This window comes from Mustelus asterias, chromosome 15 (assembly GCF_964213995.1).
Source record: "Mustelus asterias chromosome 15, sMusAst1.hap1.1, whole genome shotgun sequence".
In the NCBI taxonomy this organism is placed as follows: domain Eukaryota; kingdom Metazoa; phylum Chordata; class Chondrichthyes; order Carcharhiniformes; family Triakidae; genus Mustelus; species Mustelus asterias.
The window spans coordinates 18,897,072-18,912,179 of record NC_135815.1 but is presented as its reverse complement, the minus strand read 5'-3'; the positions used below and the strand labels follow the sequence as shown (position 1 = coordinate 18,912,179).

General features: G+C 44.2%; 1 protein-coding gene across 1 annotated transcript in view; it reads right to left on the bottom strand.

Annotated features, from left to right (window-relative positions):
* ryr2a (ryanodine receptor 2a (cardiac)) overlaps nucleotides 1–15,108 on the bottom strand; it is a 455,564-nt gene that overhangs the window by 371,390 nt on the left and 69,066 nt on the right. The window contains 1 exon segment of the mRNA XM_078230647.1: nucleotides 5,748–5,822. Within this exon segment, the coding sequence (XP_078086773.1) occupies nucleotides 5,748–5,822 (75 nt within the window).

The following is a 15,108-nucleotide window of genomic DNA, read 5'->3' as shown; positions in this document are numbered from 1 at the left end:
CATTCATTACCTCAATGCAATCCTCTCCTCCCTCCCACATGATGCTTTCTGTCTTTTGTTCTTAAAGTTGCTATATTTTGTTGCAATCACTCACAGCTACAATTTAAAATTTAATGCATTCTCCCTTCCTTCAGGGCAACACTGTGGCACAGTGGTTAGCACTGCTGCCTCACAGCGCCAGGGACTTGGGCTCAATTCAAGGCTTGGGTCACTGCCTGTGTGGAGTTTGCACGTCCTCCCCGTGTCTGCATGGGTTTCCTCCGGGTGCTCCAGTTTCCTCCCACAGCCCAAGAGACATGCTGGTTAGGTGCTAAATTCTCCCTCAGTGCACCCGAACTGGCGCCAGAGTGTGGCAACTAGGGGATTTTCATTGTAACTTCATTGCAGTGTTAATGTAAACCTACTTGTGACAAATAAATAAATAAACTTTAAACAATTCTGGTGAAGAGCCAAGAGGACTCAAAACGTCAATTCTGCTTTCTCTCCTTCCAGATGCTGCCAGAGCTGCTAGTTTTTTCCAGCATCTTCTGTTCTTGTTTCAGATTCCAGCATCCGTAATATTCTACTTAATCCAGCTTCCCGATCATCAAGAAATGAAAGCAGCAACTTCCTGAGCTCCTGAGGAGCTGATTCCATGATGTGGAGATGCCGGCGTTGGACTGGAGTAAGAGTTTTAACAACACCAGGTTAAAGTCCAACAGGTTTATTTGGTAGCAAATGCCATTAGCTTTCGGAGCACTGCTCCTTCGTCAGATGGAGTGGATATCTGCTCTCAAACAGGGCATACAGAGGCACAAAATGCACATCTCTTTAACCTGTGCTTAATGCTCCCTCCACTCACATTGTCTGTATCTTTAAGACCTGGTTGGTTGTAGAGATCCGTATTCTAATCAATATTCTGTAACTCGACTTTGTGTCTCTGTATGCCCTGTTTGAGAGCAGATATCCACTCCATCTGATGAAGGAGCAGCGCTCCGAAAGCGAATGGCATTTGCTACCAAATAAACCTGCTGGACTTTAACCTGGTGTTATTAAAACTCTTACTGAGCTGATTCCAGCCATTTGTACAGAATTCTATACAGCAGTTGACTCTCCAATGCCATGTTAAGGTTCGTATTTTTGGCCTTTCTCACTGCACTAGTTTTAAACTGGAAAATTAGGGGCAAATGTAATTAATCTAAAACCAGAAAAGCAATCATGTTTGTGCGTTGAAAATGGCATACAGAATCAAAGAATCATTACCGTCCAGAAAAAAACATACCAGGCAAAAACATGCCTTGGCGATGAAATAATATCAATCAGAGCAATTCAACTGATACAACTGAGAGGTTTTATAACCCCAACTACATTGGGTACAAGTCTTGTGCTTCATGGTGAGTTATCGTTTGTTCACATACCTGCAGTACTGAGTACAGTTTTGACATGATTTGATTTGATTTATTATTGTCACATGCATTGGTATACAGTGAAAAGTTTTGTTTCTTGGGTGCGATACAGACAAAGCATACCGTTCATAGAGAAGGAAACGAGAGAGTGCAGAATGTAGTGTTACAGTCATAGTTAGGGTGTAGAGAAAGATCAATTTAATGTGAAGTAGGTCCATTCAAAAGTCTGATGGCAGCAGCTGTTCTTCAGTCGGTTGGTACGTGACCTCAGACTTTTGTATCTTTTGCCCGATGGAATTTGATTTGATTTGATTTATTATTGTCACATGTATTAACATACAGTGAAAAGTATTGTTTCTTGCGCGCTATACAGACAAAACATACCGTTCATAGAGAAGGAAGCGAGAGAGTGCAGAATGTAGTGTTACAGTCATAGCTAGGGTGTAGAGAAAGATCAACTTAATGCAAGATAGGTTCATTCAAAAATCTGATGGCAGCAGGGAAGAAGCTGTTCTTGAGTCGGTTAGTACATGTCCTCAGACTTTTATACCTTTTTCTCGACGGAAGAAGGTGGAAGAGAGAATGTCCGGGCTGCGTGGGGTCCTTAAGTATGCTGGCTGCTTTGCTGAGGCAGCGGGCAGTGTAGACAGAGTCAATGGATGGGAGGCTTGATGGAGGCTTTGCGTGATGGATTGGGCTACATTCACAACCTTTTGTAGTTTCTTGCAGTCTTGGGCAGAGCAGGAACCATAACAAGCTGTGATACAACCAGAAAGAATGCTTTCCGTGGTGCAAATGTAAAAGTTGGTGAGAGTCAAAGTTGACATGTCTTCTGAGAAAGTAGAGACGCTGGTGGGCTTTCTTAACTATAGTGTCTGCATGCGGGGACCAGGACAGGTTGTTGGTGATCAGGACACCTAAAAACCTGAAGCTCTTGACCATTTCTACTTCGTCCCCATTGATGTAGAATGAGGCCATTCAGCCCATTGAGTCTGCACCGACCACCATCCCAACCAGGTCCTAACACTCCACATATTTATCCTGCTAATCCCCTGACACTAAGGGGGAATTTACCATGGCCAATCAACCTAACCCACACATCTTTGGACTGTGAGAGGAAACCGGAGCACCTGGAGGAAACCCACGCAGACATAGGGGGAACATGCAAACTCCACACAGTCACCTGACGCCAGAATCGAACCCGGATCCCTAGGCACTGTGAGGCAGCAGTGCTAACCACGTGCCACTGTGCCGCCCAAGGAGATGAAGAGGGATTAGTCTTTGGAATTCACTACCCCAGGAATAAGTGGAGGCTGGGCCCTTGAATATATTTAAGGCTGAGTTAGATGTTTGATCGACAGGGGAGCGAAAGGTTATGGGCGGCAGGCGGGAAAAGAGTTAAGGCCACAATCCAAGCAGCCGTAATCTTATTAAATGATGGAGCACCTTCAAGGAGCTTATATATCTTATTAAATTCTTACGTTAACAAACTCTAATATAGAGTCAAATTTAATTCTCTCCAGATGGTGCTAATGGCAGATTGTGGGGATACGCTTACCACCTCAATCCTGCACCATTCAAGCCCACTGCGATTTTCCAGAGATCCTCCACATAGGAAGCTCACATTGTTTCAGACAGAAGCCTATTTTGGATATGTAAATCGGGGTCCCACGATGTAGGTTGGACTGAATCGGCTCTCGAGTGGCTTCTTGAGCAGTAGAAAAATAATAAAAGCCTCTGGGGCAAATGGAATCCCTGCCAAAATGCAGAAACACTTCTATCCATTACCGAAAAAGAGGAGTGCTTGTTAACGTATCAGCAAGTACATGCTCAGGCAACTACACTGTTAAGCTAATTGCCTTATTAAAAACAGGCAATGATTATTGAGTCAACTTCCAAAAGAGTATAAATGGACACAACTGGGACAGTTGGGGTGGGGGCAGCCAGAAGGAGTTTATCTCCACTGAGCTGGATGTAGAAAAAACTTGCTGACGGTAAAAGACAAGCTATTGTAAAGGGGAGGCAGTGGCCTTATGATGTAGTCACTGGAAGAGCAATCTAGAGACCCAGGTTAATGCTCCAAAGATCCGTGTTCAAATCCGACAGATGATGAAATTTGAATTCAATAAAAATCTGGAATTAAATGTCTAATGATGACCATTGTCAATTATTGTAAAAACCCATCTGGTTCACTAATATCCTTTAGTGAAGGAAATCTGCTGCCCTTCCCTGGTCTGGCCTACATGTGACTCCAGATCCACAGCAATGTGGTTGACATTTAACTGCCCCTTCGAGGGCAATTAGGGATGGGCAATAAATGCTGGCAAAGCCAGCCACACCCGAATCCCATGAAATATATTTTTTTAAATTCCTCCATCATATGCTTGCATTGATATTAACAGTGGATGCTGGGGAATCTCAGGGATGCTGTGATCATCACTGTAGGGTCAGTTTAGCTGAGTTGGCTGGACAGCTGGTTAGTAATGCAGAGCGACGCCAACAGCACGGGTCCAATTCCCGTGCTGGCTGAGGTTATTCATGAAGGTTCCGCCTTCTCAACATTGCTCCTCACCTGAGGTGTGGTGATCCTCAGGTTAAATCGACGCCACCTCAAAGGGGAGAGCAGCGTATGATCATCTGAGACGATGGCAACTTTACCTTTCATTTAAGAAGAGACACAAATCCAACTGGGGTAACCACAGAGGAGTCTCCCTGTTGTCTGTCGCAGGGAAGATTATTGCAAGGATCCTGCTCTGCCTCCTTCCAGTAGCCGGAGAGTTCCTTCCAGAGGCACACAAACATGATCTTCAACGCATACATTCCAAGAAAATGTAAGGAATAGAATCAACTGCTGTGAATGTCTTTCTCAACCTCACAAAGACTCTGTCCACCATGACGTTCTCTGGAAGTATCCTTTTTGCATTTGGCTGCCCTCAGAAATCTGTCACCATTCTCCACCGGCTCCACAATGATTCAGAAAACTGGGATCCTTACCATTCGAACCACCACAGACCCTATCTCAGTGAGGATCGAGGTCAAACAAGTCTGTGACATCACGCCAACCCCCTTCTCCACCTTCCCCGCTGCACCTCCGGCATACTGTCCACAGGCTTGGCGATTATTTGCAAAACAGACAGGAAGCTATTCTCCCTCTGCCACATTCAATCCAACACCAAAGTCAATCCAGCTTCAGTTACTGAGCTTCAACATGTAACTGACTCTTTTGCGTTTTCTCACCCAGAAACTGAGATCCAGGCCAGTGTCGACGCTTTCTCTGAAGCATGTGAAAATGGGCCTTCCACTAATGTTATGACGCGGAGGTGATGTTTCCCTCGGCACGATTTTGGAACACCCCCCAAAGGGATATACCTCGCCTCATATTCTTAAGTAAGAGTGCGTGAGATAGTAGGAAGCAGTTGGTTTTGGTAAATTAAAGTAGGATCTGTCACTCTCTATCGTGAACAATTAACAGGTCTTTATTGTAGAACAGGTGACAACCTTATCAAAACAATGAACAAACTGAATAAACTCCCCAATAAATTGCTGTTCCAATTACAAGACTCATTCAGGAATAATGAAATAAATCATTACAGAATATCGTCACTCTCAAACAATGTAATACCAGGCGTCGGTTGGAAGTATAAATTTTCTTCTGATGCTTTGATCTGGAATACTTTCTGAGTTGGTTTCTCCTTCTATTTAGACGGTGATTTGATGAAGCTATATATTTAAACTGCAGTAGTTCATATGAGAGCTTCGCCTACCTTCTTTTCCCCAAGAGGTAGCAAGCATACTCTAACTGTCATCTCTTCTTGTCCGGGTTTAAATACCTAGAATTACCTCACAATATTCCTGCAATTTGAGTGGCTTGAGGCTGTCAACAACATTCAGATTTTAATTCAGTTGGTTCTGAGTCTTTGAGTGCTTGTTTTAAAATCATTTGTCCAACTCAAAGCCTGTTTCGCTCTGCTGGAACTCTGGCTGCTGCTTTGGACACGAATGTTGCAAAGTTGGCTTCTGCAGCCTGCTTTCTGCAGTTTAAAATCCCAAGCACAAAGACACATGCTTTTTAAAGAGACAATGCTGTATGATTTCTTTTGGTTTTCTTAGCATTTCATTTCAATATTTACATTTTGTCAAACACCACATTTTAACCTTAAATATGCAACTTCATATCACTAAACACCCAGAAAACTAAGGTCCTCCTCCAACCAGCTCTTGGAGCAGAACACCTCCCCCCGGCACATCAAATCAGTGAGGAGATCCTGGGTAATCGTACTTTTAGCTTTTCAACTGAAAAGGACACTTAAAAGCATAATTTTTATTCCACTAAAGGAAAAGACCATGAAGTTTGACACTTACGCAACCCTCAGTGTCTCCAGCCTCCAGAGAGATCGAGCATGAATGGACACAGCACCACCTTCATAATGAACCGTCCTAGAAGGAAATTGGAAAGAGACACAATTGAACTATCCTTTTCTTTTAATGTCGAGCAGTCCCAGAGCATTAACACATCTAAATTACTATTTACCAGTAAATCACTGGAAAGATTCAAAAAAAATCTCCGTCTCAAATGACTGAAAATGAAAATTAACTGAAGTAGGAGAAGGTTTTTCTTTGCACAGAATGGAACTTTGGGTCCTTTCAAGATTAAAAATGAATGTTACTTGCCATGTTAAGTAAAGATTTTGTTGCTTATCTATTTCAAAGCAGTTTAGAGTAAAGCCCCACACAATGGCAGGAAAATTAACAAAGGAGCAGTAACAAAAGATCTAGGAATTCTCCCATCTTGCCCATGGCTGGGATTCTCCGGTCCCGCTGCTGTGAATGAAGATTTGGCTGAGCGCCAAATTCTCTGTTCTCACTGGCAGCGGTAACGGGGTGTGCGAGACCCGAGAATTCCGCCCTGCATGTGAATTTTCCCATGATGCTTATTTGTGCTGCCCTTTGACTTCTTTGACCACCTAACACAGCCACGGGGTTTAACAATTCACCTGGTCCCTACAGCCTACTGATTCCTGCGATTGATATTAGGCAAATGCAACTTAAGACAGTTGCACAACATCCTCCTGACCACTACCTGTCCACAAGTTTAAAATGAACTGGTTGATGTTAAAATGGCAGACATGTACCCACTAAAACTGCAGGAAGAAACATGTGAGCTAAGATGTATTGACCCCTTTCCGAAGACTACCCTTGTCTGCTATTTAGAATAAGCTAGTAATGGCAATCCAATGCATTCATGATGCTTAGAGGCCAGAGGAATTCTTACCACTATCTGTTGTAGACACAATGTGTTTACAACATATACGGCACAGTGGCACAGTGGTTAGCACTGCTGCCTCACAGCACCAGGGACCCGGGTTCGAATCCCGGCTTGGGTCACTATCTGTGTGGAGTTTGCACATTCTCTCCGTGTCTGCATGGGTTTCCTCCGGGTGCTCCGGTTTCCTTCCACAGTCTGAAAAGTGTGTTGGTTAGGTGGATTGGCCATGCTAAGTTGTCCCTTAGTATCAGGGAGACCAGCTAGGGTAAATGCATGGGGTTATGGGGATAGGGGCTGGGTGGGATTGTGGTTGGTGTGGGCTCAATGGGCCAAATGGCCTCCTTCTGCACTGTAGGATTCTATGATGTAAGAGTTGAATGTGGAAGGAAGAATTTCCCCGGTTGATACGTGTATTGATATCATGAAAGAATGAGGGAGTAACCAAAGCAATCCTAGCCCCTCAGTGGTAAAGTCTCTCTGTGTCGCAAATTAACAAAACGAGTGAATTACATTGTTCACTATTTTAACAAAATCTTTGGCTCACTTATTTCAAATGGATTTTTTTTTATTACCACAGACAACAGAGAGCTTCGTCAATTTGTTAAAATAATGAACATATGGATGTTTTTATTTCATTGCTTAAGATTACTGGTGGAATTTTCCTGTCCCTCTCGCTGCGGGAAATGTGGCAGGCGGGACAGAAAATTTGGCGGACGTGGCCGGAAAATCCTGTCCTACGTGTCAGGTAGAACTTTTCGATTTTAATTTCCCAACTACATATTACAACATCCGGAGTGAAAATGTTGTTGCATTGTCTGAAGCATGTATAAACACCTTTGCACCATGCAGGGACTGTCTTTATGACGCAGAAGTGTCCCTTTCAGCATTCTAGGCGACCTATTTTTATCAACCAACCTCACATATTGATTCAAAGTAGGTCTATGTAAAATACTTTTACCCTGCATCAAATATACGGTTGACTTTAAAATAAAGTCATCCTCATCTTGGATGTTAGCAAGCTGAACTGGACTTTCCCCCAGGGCTTGTGTATTTTGATATTTCTGTATTTTTTCATCAATACCCCATGAATTTGACCTGTTCCGAAGCTCTGTTTTGTCACTCCTCTGCTCACTGACCTACTTTCACTCCCCGTCCAACAACACTATTATTTTAAAATTCTCTTATCCAAATCCCTTCATAGCCCTGGTCTTCCCTATCTCTACAAAAACATTCATCCTTCCAAAAACACTGCATTTCTCCAACCGCGTATTCTTGCGCATCCTCCTTTTCTTCTGGTGGCCATGTTTCGAGTCAACTAGGTCCTAAGCTCTGGTATTCTCTTCACCAACCTCTTGGTCTTCCCAAAGCTTCTCTCTTACAATTCTCTGTAAGGCAGCATGGTGGCACAATGGTTAGCACTGCTGCCTCACAGCTCCAGGGACCCGGGTTCGATTCTCGGCTTGGGTCACTGTCTGTGTGGAGTTTGCACGTTCTCCCCGTGTCTGCTTGGGTTTCCTCCGGGTGCTCCGGTTTCCTTCCACATTCTGAAAGACATGCTGATTAGGTGCATTGACCTGAACAGGTGCCGGAGTGTGACGACCAAGGAAATTTCACAGTAACTTAATTGCAGTGTTAATGTGAGCATTACTTGTGACTAATAAATAAACTTTACTTTTACTGTGCAGAGTCTGCACGTTCTCCCCATGTCTGCGTGGGTTTCCTCCAGGTGCACCAGTTTCCTCCCACAGTCCAAAAGATGTGCTGGTTAGGTGCATTGGCCATGCTAAATTCTCCCTCAGTGTACCCGAACAGGCGCCAGATTGTGGCGACTGGGGGATTTTCATAGTAACTTCATTGCAGTGTTAATGTAAGCCTACTTGTGACTAATAAATAAACATTAACTTTAATCCACCTCTCTATTCAAGTGTTCAGTCACCTATCCTGACATCCATAACAACAACTTGCATTTGTATAGCAGCTCTAATATAAATAAAACATTTCATGGTCCTTTACAGGAATGTTATAATACAAATTCTAGCACCAAGCCACATAAGGAGACATTAGTGTAGGTGGCTATAAGCTTGGTTAAAGAGGTAGGTTTTAAGGAGCATTTTAATGGAGGAAAGGGAGATGGAGCGGCAGAAAGTTCCAGAGCTTCAAACATTGGGAGTGGAAGGAATGGCCACTTTTCATGGAGCGATTAATATTGGGGATAATCAAGCAGCTGAATTAGAGGAATGAAGCTATCTCATAGAGTTTGAAGATGATTACAGAGATAGAGAGGGACAAAACATGGAGGGGCTTGAACAATGAAGAGGTTCTTAAAATCAAAATGTTGCTTAACAAGACGGCAAAGTAGGTCACTGGGCGTGGGGAGAATACGACTTGGTGCAATCAGGGTCAGGAGCAGCAGAGTTTTGTACAACTTCAGGTTAATGAGGAGTAAAGCATGGGAAGCCATGCGAAAACAGTCACAATGACTGGATTAGGGATTCAGCAGCGGCTAAGCTGGCAAAGGTGGGTGACCTTACAGACATGCATATCGACAGTTTTAGTGATGGTGTGGGTATGTAGTTTTAAGTATATCCCCAGGTCAAATATGACACCAAGGTTGTGAACAGTCTGGTTCAACCTCAGATAGTTCCCAGGGAGGAGGATAGAGTTGGTGGCTAATGGTTCTTTCATTGACTTGGTATCGACCTCTGTCTGACAATGCTCCTGTGAAGTGCTTGCGATGTTTTCCTATGCTAAAGGTGTTATATAAATAAAAAGTTGTTGTTGTCATTAAGTCAATTCAGTACCTAAGAGTATCATAGAATCATAGAATCCCTACAGTACAGAAAGAGGTCATTTGGCCCATCGAGTCTGCACCGACCACAATCCCACCCAGGCCCTACCCCCATATCCCTACATATTTATCCACTAATCCCTCTAACCTACGCATCTCAGGACACTAAGGGCAACTTTGGCATGGCCAATCAACCTAACCCGCACATCTTTGGACTGTGGGAGGAAACCGGAGCACCCGGAGGAAACCCACACAGACACGAGGAGAATGTGCGAACTCCACACAGACAGTGACCCAAGCCGGGAATCGAACCCAGGTCCCTGGAGCTGTGAAGCAGCAATGCTAACCACTGTGCTACCGTGCCGCCCGGTATAGTAAGGATTGATGCAATAAAGGATTGATGCAATATGTCCCTCTTGAAAGGCGGGAGGGGAAGCCCGTGTTGGACATTATATCAAAAGCATTGGTTTAAAACTCTAGCATACATTTATCATCTCCGCTATTTACTGAAAGGGTTGAAAATCCTTCATTTAGTGTGTGGGAGGCAAGCTGTTGGCTGCAAGGAGGCACCCCAAGGGCACAATCAGCCAGGGGCTGGTTCCCAGGCAGACAAGTGTTAGGTCTCAAGATTATAAAAACAATGTGGAGTTGTTCTATCACCTACTCAGACAAATCATCTAGAGATAACTTAGGGAGGCAACACTATGGAATTTATTAAGCACTGGGAAAACTGGACAAGGGAGTGTCATTGATGTCCACAAGCCAGAAAAAAGTTGTGATGTTAAAAACCAATTGTAGGCAGTAGCAAATCAGAAAGATAACAGGCACAAATCCTTACATTGATTGGATATTTATAATCAAGTAGAAGTGCACGTGTTGTAATTGGTCAATTGCATTCCCACTTCAGGCATGATGTAAACCTAATCGATAATTGTGAGTGGATAAAGATAAACTCCCGTGAAAATATACATCTTTTGATTGGTATATATTAATTTCTTGTAACTGCACCCTCTCCTTTTCTTCTTCCTTATGTACTCTATGGACAGTATGTTTTGTCTGTACAGTGCGCAAGAAACAATACTTTTCACTGTATACTAATACATATGGCAATAATAAATCAAATCAAACTAAATCTTAACCATAACTGTCTGTACCATTCTTGAATCAGCACTCTCCCTGGTGAACTGCTAGTTGGAGCACTGGGACCAGCCCATACTATAGTTCGTAATAAAGGCCTTGTCTGAAACTCCAACAGTCTTTGGCTGGTCTTTTCGAGAGTGAGAAAGTGAAGTCCACTCTAGTTCAATAGTTGTACTTTCCTCCCTAGCATCCTCCATGGTGCATCCTAGCTAAAAGAAACACCAAGGGAGAAATTTTCCCATCCCACCTGCCATGGGGATCGTAGCGGGTAGGAGGCTGCGGGGGGGGGGGAGCCGGGGGGCAAACCATACAAAGGTTCGTTGACCTTGGGTGGGATTTTCCGGTTTTGGGCTGAGCACAGCCAGAAAATCCCACCCCAAGAGAGGTTGAGAACTCTGATTGCACGTTGCAAATTTTGAATGCTATCATTTGAGTTCTCTGTTCAGATATAAACCTTATTTTACACTAGCTGTTTGGGCATTTTCCACGGTTCGTTATATCTGTGCACATGTAAGTTTGAGGAGCTTAGCACTCTGAAGACAACTGCTCTGCCCCACAGACATGATAGCACCTGTAATACGAAGGAAATGATACCACGCTGGGAACGCTAACACTGTGGCTGCACTATTTATAAAAGGAAATTAGCTCTGATGGAGGTCGGAGTTGCGTCAGGTTGACTGAGTCAAAATCAGGCCAGTGTTGTGTTTCTAAATTGCTGTTCAATGTAGAAGTCTAACGTTATTGTTCTTAATTATGTAGCAAAAAGCCCTTGATATTGCTAAACAGAATAAAGGATTTTATTCATACTCTCAAAAGATGTTTTTTATGCTATGTTGATTAGTCAACTCAGAAAAGGAGCAATATAGTTCAGGTCTAACTGACAGTGATGAATGGCTGCTACAGATCTGATTAGGCTATTAAACCCAGCAATGAAGGGCAGCAGAAAAAGGATAACTGTGTAGCTGTAGCCTCAGCATGTATGAAAACTGCCTGACATGATACTTTCAATACCTGGATGAATTTCTCAATCAATGTGCTTACTTTATAACGTACCCCCTCCTTTTCCAACCCAGTTTTATGCTACCTGATCTAACAAGAGATCTTTAAAATTCTGAATGGTTTTCATAACCAGAGACAAAGGGTTGAATTTTCCTGCCATTCCCACTTCATAGAAATAGAAATCCTACAGTACAGAAAGAGGCCATTCGGCCCATCGAGTCTGCACTAATCACAATCCCACCCAGGCCCTACCCCCCATATCCCTACATAAATATCCATTAATCCCTCTAACCTACGCATCTCAGGACACTAAAGGCAATTTTTTTTTAGCATGGCCAATCAACCTAACCCGCACATCATTGGACTGTGGGAGGAAACCGGAGCACCCGGAGGAAACCCACGCAGACACGAGGAGAATGTGCAAACTCCACACAGACAGTGACCCAAGCCGGGAATCGAACCCAGGTCCCTGGAGCTGTGAAGCAGCAGTGCTAACCACTGTGCTACCGTGCCGCCCCTGGATGTTGGATCTTGCTGGATCTTCTAGTCCCAGCAAAGGAGCAGCCTCCCCCCACTCCCCCTCCCCGCCCCGTGCCGCCCCATAGACTGGAAGATCCCGCCAGTGTCTAATGGTGTGCAGCCTCCGCTACCACTGGAAACACACCACTGGGGGGGAATCCTACCCATTGGGCTGGATTCCCCGGCCTCACACACCCCAAGACTGGAATTTCCCGGCCAAGCTCAATGCACCTTTGAATGGGCCACCAAATTTTCTGTCTCACCTGCTACGACTCTCGCAAAACGGGAAAATTTTGGCCAATGCTTCCACTTGAGGAAGAACACAACTAGAGGCTATCGGTATAAGATAGTCACAAAGAAATCCACCAGGGAATAAATGGTGGGAGTGTGGAACACACTGCCACAGGGAATGAATAAAGTGAATGGTAGAATTGATTTTAAGGGGAAGGATTTTCCAATTGACCGCACCCCACACCACCGGGATACCCAGGGCGGGGGTGCACCATCAGCGGGACGAGAAAATCCCATTGGCATGAACAGCTAGATAACCAACCACAGGCGCATATAATGGGGTTAACATATATACTCTTAGAATAGCACTCATACATGACTAAGAAAGCAGTGACACGCTGATGAAGAATGGGGATGCCAGCGAGATTCTCAACAGTGAACCATAATTTATTCTATCAGATCCTAGTTCCGTCTGAAACTTCACAGCTCCCAGACAAGGGGGCAGACAGATAAGGCCAGTTCCTGTTTGATGAAAGACACTTCTAGGCTGATAGCGAGCCACCAACAGGAGACAACAGTTCTCCGACCGTCAATACAATCAAGCTGGGGAACCCAAAAGGTCTGACACCATAAAAGCCCCCACATGTTTATGAATCCTGAGAGGTGCCATAGAAAGCATTCTTTCTGGTTGTATCACAGCTTGGTATGGCTCCTGCTCTGCCCAAGACCGCAAGGAACTACAAAGGTCGTGAATGTAGCCCAATCCATCACGCAAACCAGCCTCCCATTCATTGACTCGGTCTACACTTCCTGCTGCCTCGGCAAAGCAGCCAGCATAATTAAGGACCCCACGTACCCTGGACATTCTCTCTTCCACCTTCTTCCGTCGGGAAAAAGATAAAAAGTCTGAGGTCACATACCAACCGACTCAAGAACAGCTGCTTCCCTGCTGCTGTCAGACTTTTGAATGGATCTACCTTGCATTAAGTTGATCTTTCTCTACACCCTATCTATGACTGTAACGCTACATTCTGCACTCTCTCGTTTCCTTCTCTATGTATGGTATGCTTTGTCTGTATAGCGCAAGAAACAATACTTTTCACTGCATACTAATACATGTGACAATAATAAATCAAATCAAATCAAAGCATCAAAATCAAATCAAAAATCAAATATTCCACTAATGATTTGAAGGAGGGCAGGAGCAAAAGTAAATGAAGGAGAGCGTCCCATTGAGCCCACACAGATTTCCAATTAATGCAACTTTCTTATAACTCTTACATTAAGCATAGAAAAGTCTTAAGACAAGATTGTACACACTTTGATGGCTTCTGTCCATGAGTCATACTAGACGTCATGAGGCAAATGTTTCCCGGGTGAAAATGATCCACTTGCATAGCAGAAAAGCTGCCCCTTATAATTGCCTCAAATTGGTAGTTATTTTTCTTAGTTAGTTTCACAATGAAGGTCACAGACATGCAACTGAACTTCACTGGTCACAGTCACAACTAGAAGCAGAAGTGGGCCATTTGGCCCTTCAAGCCTGCTCCACCATTCATCTTGATCATAGCTGATCATCAAATTCAATATCCTGATCCCTGATCAGGATTCTGATTGGTGGAGGCATTTCTATGCAGCAGTTAATGGTGACTGACAGTTAACTGTCAAGCATTGTTTGAAAATTTAAACCAGGGCAGCATAGTGGCACAGTGGTTAGCACTGCTGTCTCACAGTTCCAGGGACCCGGGTTCAATACCCGGCTTGGGTCACTGTCTGTGTGGAGTTTGCACGTTCTCCCCCTGTGTGTGTGGGTTTCCTCCGGGTGCTCCGGTTTACTCCCACAGTCAGAACAAATGCTGGTTAGGGTGCATTGGCCATGCTAAATTCTCCCTCAGTGTACCCGAACGGGCGTCGGAGTGTGACGACTAGGGGATTTTCACAGTAACTTCATTGCAGTGTTAATGTAAGCCTATTTGTGACATTAACAAAATAAACTTTGAAAAGGTTTCAGCCATAGAGTGGGCCTCTTCGCTGCTGGTTAACAGCCTCCCCAAGCTGGCCCTAAGTGGCCAGTTAATCATAACTAATAGACCACAAGCCGCTGCCAGGCAAGTAGTGGCTCCCGTTGCTTTCCCACCTCCAGCAAGATTGCACGGAGGCCAGGACTGCCCGCCATCAACCCAACGGCAAACTTTCGATTTCCGTCAAGCTCCTACATCCATCCCCGCCAACACACCCTCTCCTAAGATTCATGTCTCTCGACCCCTATCATCATTTATTTGGATATGAAGAAGACAACTGTTTAGAATCCATTGCTATGCCATGATTTGATTGATTTATTATTGTCACGTGTATTGGGATACAGTGAAAAGTATTGTTTCTTGTGCACTATACAGACAAAGCATACTATTCATAGAGTACATAGGGGAGAAGGAAAGGAGAGCGTACAGAATATAGTGTTACAGTCATAGCCAGGGCGCAGAGAAAGATCACTTATTATAAGGGAGATCCATTCAAAAGTCTGACAGCAGCAGGGAAGAAGCTGTTCTTGAGTGAGTTGGAATGTGATCTCAGACTTTTGTATCTTTTTCCCAATGGAAGAAGGTGGAAGAGAGTATGCCCGGGGTGTGTGGGGTTCTTGATTATGCCGGCTGCTTTTCCGAGGCAACGGGATGTGTAGACAGAGTCAATGGATGGTTTGCGTGATGGATTGGGCTACGTTCACAATCCTTTGTAGTTTCTTGCGGTCTTGGTCAGAGCAGGAGCCACTCCGAGCTGTG